This window comes from Apaloderma vittatum, unplaced genomic scaffold (genome assembly GCF_000703405.1).
Source record: "Apaloderma vittatum isolate BGI_N311 unplaced genomic scaffold, ASM70340v1 scaffold24587, whole genome shotgun sequence".
In the NCBI taxonomy this organism is placed as follows: domain Eukaryota; kingdom Metazoa; phylum Chordata; class Aves; order Trogoniformes; family Trogonidae; genus Apaloderma; species Apaloderma vittatum.
Genome location: NW_009725998.1, coordinates 15,879 through 25,240, shown reverse-complemented (window position 1 = coordinate 25,240; position 9,362 = coordinate 15,879). Strand labels below are relative to the sequence as shown.

Sequence of the window (9,362 nt, the reverse complement as noted above, 5' to 3'; positions counted from 1 at the left end):
AAAAATAAATGAGGCCTGTCCCAACTGTGTGACAGCAGTGGTGATCTTAATTGCCATGAAAAACAAAGCAGCTTTGCTGAGAATCGTAACCTTAAACAAGCACCCAAAAAAATTCAAACAAAACTACAAAAAACCCACCCCCACCCTTTTAGTCAGGGTTTCCCGTCTGTCACTCTCACTTTTAGAGGATTCTCTGTTTTTTAAGGTCAGCCAGGGTAGGAAGACACTGTTCCTCTCAGGTGCCTGAAAGAAGTGCTAAATAATGCCAGCTTTTCTTTTAACAGTGGTAAAAATGAGATGTCTGACATTTTTCAATAAAATCCATTTGTCTTGCAGAATTTCTAGAAGGCGGGGTTGGCCACGTGGAAATGTTGTTTCGCTGCAACTATTTAGCACTAGTAGGTGGAGGAAAAAAGCCCAAGTACCCACCTAACAAAGGTGAGTTTTGAAGAATAGATCTTGTCAGTGTTTGCCCTGTGATCCGGGTGAGGCTGCCCCAAAAACTCCCAAACCCAGTGTCTTGAGCCGAGCTCAGGTGTTCTGAAGCCTGGGTGCAAGGGGCTGTTACAGCAAGTTTAAGTCCATGTGGTGAAATGAGTTGTGTCACAGCTGTTAACAGGCAGGTAGCTGCAGTGAGGACTCTCCAGGACCTGGTGACAAAGTCTGTACTTCTCACGGTTAGCTTTGCCAAGAGGCTCTGTGGCTTAGCAGCACGATGGGGAGAAGGTCCCTGGTTGGCAAGCTTGGTAGAAAAATAGGGTACTTTTTTGGGCTGCTGCCTTATTTCTTAGATAACCCTCAGAGCAAAACAAAGCAGCTGCTTATCTTTAGAAAAAATGTATTTTTAGTGTCAGCTTTTGTGGTTACAGCTTATGAGGTCCTACCTGCCCGAGTCACAGCCTGAAAGAGTGGGCTGAGGTGTAGCAGCTGGAACACCTTCTGGTCAGCAGGACACCAGGCTGTCCCTGCTTGGCTGTAGTTGTTATAAGGGAGATGATGTGGATCTTCTGATAGGCCGTGGTGATCTAATGCAATCTCTGCACTGTTTTAGTAATGATCTGGGATGACCTGAAGAAGAAGACTGTCATTGAGATAGAGTTTTCTACAGAAGTCAAAGCAGTGAAGCTGCGAAGAGATAGGTGGGTACAACAAACATCTTCCAAATGCCTCCCTCACCCAACGTAGGCTCCTGCTGCCTGAGGTGTGGAGGAGGGCGAGAGTTCAAGCGGATCTGTAGAGCAAGGGCATCTGTTAACAACTGGAGTCTGTGCACGTGTGGGCGGAGGGGTTCTGCTGTCACAGCTTCAGATAAAAGTGCTTTGCAGGCTCCCGACTGTTTTTGCAAGGCTGCGAGTCTGTGGCCGGGAGGGGTTAGAATATATTCACTCAGCCCAAGGCCTTTGCAGAGCGGAGGTAATGCCTGCAGCCCTGTTCTACCCAGCCCGAGTCACGGGAACTTCTTGTCTCTTTCAGAATTGTGGTAGTCTTGGACTCAATGATTAAAGTTTTCACATTCACACACAATCCCCACCAGCTGCACGTCTTTGAAACCTGCTACAACCCTAAAGGTCAGTTGGAGGGGTCTTGGGGAATGGAAGCAAATTTATTCTGTTCTTGCCATGCTGTTTATCTTTAGCTGCCTCAACGAGTTAGTGGATCATTCCAGAGCTTGCTTACAGCACTCTAGTTATGCTCTTTGCAAATGCTTTTGTGTTTATAAATGGTTATTATAAAATGGCCATGAAAATTTGTTACTAGTTGGCACAGAAAAGCTTTTTGATGTACTCCTGTTATATTACAGATTTCATTTCTATAAGAGCTATATGTTTTCTTCTGTAAAGTACCTGATGGAGCTGATCTCTGAAAACTTCCAGAGTTTGGATAACCACAACTAGATTACTTTGAAATAAAGTGATAAGAGCAAGTTAAAACTGTGCTGCTCCCCTGCTTCTCTGTGCTCTGCACTTACGGATGGAGCAGGTTTTGGGACACCACAATAGCCATTAAAATGAAATTCTAATTTACTGTGTGTATGTTTTTTTTATTCTGAAGTTACCAATATTTTAGAAACTTATGTCTGAAAACTTCAGGTTACAGAAACTACATAGTTATTATATTTTTTTTCCCCCCAGGTCTCTGTGTCCTTTGTCCAAATAGTAATAATTCACTTCTTGCGTTTCCTGGAACACATACTGGGCACGTGCAGATAGTGGATCTCGCCAATACAGAAAAGCCTCCTGTAGACATACCGGCTCACGAGGGAGTCTTGAGCTGTATAGCGTTAAACCTGCAGGGAACAAGAATTGCAACAGCATCAGAAAAAGTAAGAATAACCTCCTCCTACCTCTGATTTACCGTCTTCTAGTGTAGTCAGTCCTAAAACAGGAAGTCACATCCTTTCGTAGGAAAGACGTAGAAATAACTGACTGGAAAATTTGTCATTGAAATACACGTTCTCAGGATTTCTTTATCTTTACTGCTTCTTTAGGATGCCCAAAGAGCAATCCAAATGCTGTGCCTGAGCTAGCATTCTAAAAAATTGCACTGCAGCAATCAAACCAGAAAGTAATCTTCAGACAGCTTTTCTCAAATCTACATTCATGAAAAACCTAATGGTGTATGTTTGGGCACGCTGGTCAGCTGGCATTTTAGGATACCTTCACAGATGTAAGAAATCTTCTATCTTTCCTAATATAACGCTTGATTCCTTTTCAAGGGGACCCTCATAAGAATATTTGATACTTCATCAGGGCATTTAATCCAGGAGCTGCGAAGAGGATCACAGGCAGCCAATATATACTGGTATGTTCAGTTGTTTCTGCTTTGTGTTCTTGTGGGTACCGTTGTGGGGCAGCACCCTGGGAGCTGGCACCCGAGTTGCCTTCAGAGAGGAGGGGAGGGTCCAGCTGCCACAGGCACAAGGCAGGATTCTGGCAGCCAGAGGTCCCAGGGCTGTGCCGGGCCTGTGCCACTTCCCCTCTGCTCGGGGCTGGTGAGGAGGGAGTAGCAGCCGTGTGAAGCCCAGCAGAGGTGATGGCAGCTGGGCCAGGACTGTACCCAGGAGAAGGCACCCTTCTCTGCAGAGCACAGGTGGAGCTGGGGGAATGTTTTGGCTTCACACTGATGCGGCCTAATGCTTCCCAGAGCCTGGGATGAGCACCTGAGAGCAGGTGGAGGTTTGTCAGGGGGCAGTGCTGCTCCGCACCGAGAGCCCAAGGCAGAAGTTTGACTCTCATCCCCTGCTGGAAACGTTCTTGCAGGAGTTGGGGCAAGTTCCCTTGTACCGAGCAGCACTTCATCCAATACCTGCCTGCTCCTCGGCGCAGGGGGCACACTCTTCCTTCCAGCAGAAGTGGCAGAATGGCCCACGCTGGCCGGTTGGTCGATGTCAGCACAGTCTGCAGCTTAGCAGGTTCTGATAACTGAGGTTCTCTCCCCCTGAAGGGGCTGCTTATCCTGGCAGCAAAGCAGCTGAATCAGGGAGTCCCAGGCCCCTGGGAGAGGAGCTGTTAACTCCCCGCCTGCCGGGGAGCCGGCAGCTGCAGGAGTGCAGAGGCCAGACTGTGCGGGTGTGTTCCAGCAGAGATCCTGCAACTGTCTGTGTTCTCTGCAGTATTAACTTCAATCAGGATGCTTCCCTAATCTGCGTATCCAGTGACCACGGCACAGTCCATATATTTGCTGCAGAGGACCCTAAAAGAAATAAGCAGTCAAGGTAAGGTTTGAGCTTTTCTGAAACCTTTGGGGGAGCGGGAGGCTTGACCTTTTAATTGAGTTTAAAGCACTGGTCTTGTCAAGCAGTAGCAAATACCTGCACTACGGATGGTGAGATTCATCTGCTGTGCTTGGGAGAAGTTGAAGATTTAGGACTATGTAGCAGCTGCCAAGTTTCTGCTGTCCTTTGGAGCTGCAGAATTCCAGGAGGACAGGGTAGTTTTTTAGTGGTGTGAACACTGTGGATGCTTCACGTAAAGAAATCTCTACTAAAAATCAATCTTTTTGGCAGTTTCTGCAGTCCCTTAAAAACACAAAGCAGAGGGGTACTTGTAGGTCCCCCTTCCATAGAAGGGCAATTGTAAATATTACCTGGTACTTAGTGGAAGAAAATAAAAAGCTGGTAAAAAATAGCAGTCAGTGTGAACCTGCAACTTGTTCACTCCAGCAGTTCTAAGTCAACTCTAGTCAACACCTCACACTAAGTTGTTACACCTTTTTTTCTCTCTCTCTTTCAGTTTGGCTTCTGCCACCTTTCTCCCCAAATACTTCAGTTCCAAATGGAGTTTTTCCAAATTTCAGGTTCCCTCAGGCTCTCCGTGCATTTGTGCCTTTGGAACAGAGCCAAATGCTGTCATAGGTAAGTACCAGACCCTTCCCTGGGTTCTGAACTACGCTGGCTTTGAGCACTCAGATGAGCCAGCCTAGTGCGTTCCTGTCACCTGAGGATGGGCGCTCTCATTGCTCGGCAGTGCCCGGGGTGGGAGGGGGCGAGCCCGGGAGCAGAGTGGGGCTGAGAGACAGAGCCCAAGCGCTGGCTGAGCTCAGGCTCCTCAGCACCACCTCGCTGTGTGTGCCCTTAGCTGCAAAGGTTGATTTAAGTTACAGCTGAAGGAACGTGATGGTACCTCTGCAACAGCTGAATTTAACGTGTTTGGTTTTATTTCAGCGATATGTGCGGACGGCAGCTACTACAAGTTCTTATTCAACCAAAAAGGGGAATGCTCAAGGGATGTCTATGCTCAGTTTCTAGAAATGACAGATGACAAGCTTTGACTGAGCTGAGGGCAGTGCATGGGTCAAAGTACTGCCTTGGCTGTTCCACACCTTTGGAAGGACAGTATATGAATGTCCAGTGCAACGTCCAAGAAGTTCAGCAGACCTCATGGAGAAGCCTGGCCCAACATGATCACAACAAGCTCTGAAGTAGTGGACTACATATGTTTATTCTCATTTCTGCAAGTATTCATCATTAAAACCTTTTTGGGTTACTGTCATCAACTCAAGTTTTCAAGACGTGGCTTTCAACAAGCTTGTGCCTATTGGGTTTCTCTTAATCTAAACTGTGAAATGACTTAGATTAAACACGAGTGCCTGCCATGCTAAAAGATCTGCAGGAGGCTGTAGAAAAGTACTACGAGCCTTAGAAAAAGGGATGTGAAACCAGAAGATTTTAGGCATTGCTTTACTTGACTGACTGGCTGGGGGAGGGGGGAATACTAAGGATGACGCTCAGATAAACCTCCCCTAGCTTGGCTCCGGGCGGGAGCACTGCCATCCCCCTGCCCTGGGCACAGCTGAGGGACGGAGAAGGGGTGATGGGGCTGTAGCCTGAGCCACGCTTCTCCTCGGACTTGGTGCCCGGGGCTGAGGGCGGCAGGTCGTGCGGCACAGACTGCTGCTCCTGTCCACCTGCCCACAGTGGGTGAGTGAGCAGCACTAAGAGCTGAAGGTGCCACACTGCACAGAGTAGCCGAAGGCGTGTTTAGGCACTGGCTGACCTAACTAACCTCTCCTCGGCGTGTAGAGCAAGCACCCAGGTCCCTCGGGCAGCAGGAGCTCCTGTAGGTGTAGAGGTGATTCCTTCTGTAACAAAACACCCATTCCCAGTATAACCCCCGCCTCGGTCGCCCGCCCTGCCTGCGTCTGCCCCGGCTGCACTTCGGCAGGAAGACTGTACAGGCCCCTGACACACCCAGCACAAGAAATGACCACGGTGGCGTGAAGCAGACCTCTCTGTATTGGCTTGAAACTTGCAATTGTTTCTTTTCTTTCTTTTTTTCCCCCCCCCCACTTGAGATGTTCTGTACTCGATACTGGTGGCCTAGGGGCAGTTACGTTAGACTAAACCACCTGACTTGTAAACTCTTTCCCAAAGTTGTTATTGGCAGTTAATATCCATTGCTCCACTGCTGAGCTAAGGCACAAGATACTAAACCAGAAACTGGAATAGACACAAGCTCTCCGGTCACAGCACCAAGTACCTGGGGGAGGGAAGTCTTGCTCTTCTGGAATTTACTTTCACAGATGCTTCAAGCCTGACACGCCAGTTCACTCTAAGATTGTTTAGCTGCAAACTCTCTAAATTTGATAAGTTTCTTTTAGTGTCATGTAACATACTAAGGACTAACTTCTACGCAGATTTCAATGTCAAGGTTGCATGTTGCTTTTACGTGTATTTAATCACAGAAATTGTTTTGCACACTTATTTGTAATATGTTATTTCTTTTAAATAAAAGTGACTAATTTTGCTGTATTCACGGATGATCCCAGCCATCAGTTCCTACTGCCATAGGTTTTGGGGAATAAATCCGACTATATAGCAGCAGCTGATAAGGGCGGGGTCACTGCCTGGGACACACGTACGGTGGCCTTTATACTAAGCCATGCCCCACAGCCAGTGAGACCCGTTCCTGCCCTGCACCCTTTACCAACCCAGTCACCCCAGCTGCTGTTCTGAAGCCTCTTACCTCTTACCAGCTGTTTCCGCAGAAAGACCAACTGGAAGCTGAAATCTCCCAGGAGCAGTACGTGTACAGGAAAGCGTTAGAAACCATTCTCCAAGGATGATTTAAATCCTCCTCTCCGGTGCAGTTGTAAGCTGTTTATGATCCAGTCAGCTGCACTCACTTTAAATAGCAAGGAAACCACTTTAAAACATTAAGCCTTCTGAATGGCGCTTGGAAGGTTTTACCTATCTTAATCTGCTGAAGCACCATCCCCCTGCCCTCCCATTGAAGTTATCCTACAGCTGACCAGAGACACTACGAGCCTATTTTTTTGGTTGATTAAAACTACTGGACTTGTAAACTTTCCCCGGAACATCTGTTCCGGTGTGACACGAATGAGAACAGCACTAACTGCACCCAGAGACAACGGCACTGTACTAACCATGGAATCCTTTAATAACACACCTAAACGTGCTTAATCTCAAATTCCTTCTTGTACTACTCGCAAATCCTTACTTTTAAGCACACAGGCTACTGTACAGGGATGGACAAGCAGGTAACAGAATGAGCCTTCGCACCTGGTGCTGCCTCCAGGTTGCTCTCTGCCAGGATTTCACCAGGTCACTCTCTGCTGTACTGCATCACTAGGCAAATTGAAACAGAGTGCACATTAAGGGCTACAGAGGATGAACATACCTCTACAATCAAATGGAATAACATCTGAATCACGTTTTTGGAAAATAAGTAGCCCTGTATTAGGGAGACCACATATCCACCCTGTTGACTCATGTATGATCCAGCAGGGCTGCCGGATCTGGGCACAGGGTGAAGCTTGGAGCCAAGCCTGGAAGAGCACGGTCATGGCGCGGCCACAGCACCGCTCCCCCGCCTTCTGGGCCTTGCACAAAGACTCACGGGCCCTGGGCAGGCCGGAAGGAATCACCTTCCCCAGAGCAGGCATGCACTGCCCAGAAGGCAAGTTTTAAAGGAGTGGAATAAACAACTAGTCGCCTTTTGAACACAGCCCTAACCCAACACAAGGCTGCAGAGTAAAAAGGGACACGGCAAGCTGTCACAAGTCTACTTCATGTGACAAAAGAGGATTTAATAGATTTTAAAATGTCAAGTTGCTGATGAGTATTACAGTCCAGAGGTCCATTAAGTACGTTCCTTGAAGTACAGCTGTCTTAGCTAGGGGAGGCAGCCCTGCTCAAGAGAGCACCCCACGGGCTGGAGGCAACAGGCCAGTGGTGCAGACTGTGGAAATGGCAGAATTTGTAGAATAAAAAAACTGCTACTCCTGAAAAACAATATATATCCACCACCAGCAGCTATTTAAGTATATGGATTATGCATTTCTTCTGTAGTTAAAAATAACCAAATGCCTTCTCTCCCCCTCTTTTGCCATCTCTTTCTGCAGCATGTGTCACAGTCAAAAATTCTGAAAGGAAAACTAGATTAGCCAGTGCAATAAATTCGATGGTAATTGCAACTATTTCCCTGCTACAGAATACGAGTATTTCTTTCAGAACCTCTGGGTATTGCTATTAAAGTAGAAAACACCAGATTAATCAGTACAGTCAGAAACCGGGAGGCACAGGACTAGTTCTCACATATGCAGGCCTCGAGGACGGTGGCAGACACCGCTGACCTGAATACAAAGGCTACAGAACGAGGGGCGCTCACACAGACTCCCTCGGTTTGGAGCTGCAGACTAGTGAATCTACCTCTTCCTTAGCAAGCCACTGCAACGTCCTCGGTTTACTGCGCATTTTTTTTCCGTCTTCTCCAAAGGTTTTATCTGTTTAAACAAGCCAATGACTCTGTTCTGGTCTGTAAGAGATCCTGGGGAATTTCACACAATAGTCCATTCTTTCTGTTAACAGGTTATGCTCTTGCAGCTTCGAAGATTCCAGCGCTTTACAGGAGTTTCACAGTCCCTCTTTGAGTTCTCAGTATTTCTTGAAAGTATCGACATGAAAACCCGAGCCAGCATGTACTAAGTTTTTCTAGCGCTTTGGACAAAAGCATTTCCCCAAGTCCAATGAGAAAAAAAAAAACTGTAACAGACGCAGAAACTAAGCCAACATTAACGACAATTATTGCAGAAAGCAGACATCTCATTAAACGTGGCAGTCTGTACTAAATCAGTACATTTGGGGCCATTTTTTTTTAAAGTCAAATCACTGACCCAGTGCAAATCCCCGGCTACGTACCTGACATCAGCCCCCAATGCTAACACAGCTTCTAGGAGGAGACTCTTTGGTACAAAAAAATAATTTGAAGTTTGGCTTGATTGGTACAAAAAAATAATTCAAAGTCTGGCTTGACTAATCGTTAGGGAAGGAAACACGTGGAAGCAGAAGCAGGAATAAAGCCTGTCTTCATCCACCAGTCCACGAGTAAGATCAAGAAGAACCTGATCGTTAAATGCAACCTTTATCGATTAATTCTGTGTCAGATGTAGAGCACAGAATGTTAAACTCTGTAGTAAGACACACATATAGAAAGGTGTCAGTCAAGTTAGTAGAAAGCAACTCAGTGTAAATGAGATACATATATTATATATATTAAATAAATAGCTAACCACATATACATATATATATGAAAAAACCAACTTGACCTGTTGGAGGAAATTAAATCAGGACACAAAACACAGGTCCAAACACAGATTGTTGGAACTTCAAGTTCCACTTTGGATTTAAGTAATTATAAACCCCAACATTTTAAAACCAACCGTACTGTAACCACCATGCAAATAACAGCAAAGTCTTCCCAGTTTTGCCTCCTGTGGAGCAAACGGTACCGTGAAGCGGTTTATGAAGCAGAAGTGTTTTGCACATATCTTTGGGGATTAGCACGGTACAGATATTTACCTAAATCAGCAAAACTAAAAATGGCCTTCCAAGACTGTGGCTG

General features: G+C 46.4%; 1 protein-coding gene across 1 annotated transcript; it reads left to right on the top strand.

Moving 5' to 3' along the window:
• Window positions 1-336: 336 nt before the first annotated feature.
• Window positions 337-4,990, top strand: WDR45B (WD repeat domain 45B; the record flags this gene model as incomplete). Its single annotated transcript, XM_009873132.1, has 8 exons — window positions 337-438; window positions 1,052-1,139; window positions 1,474-1,568; window positions 2,133-2,323; window positions 2,717-2,802; window positions 3,614-3,715; window positions 4,233-4,354; window positions 4,664-4,990. Coding segments are annotated over 8 exons (893 nt in total), but the record flags the coding sequence as incomplete, so codon positions are not given.
• Between the last annotated feature and the right edge of the window lie 4,372 nt (window positions 4,991-9,362).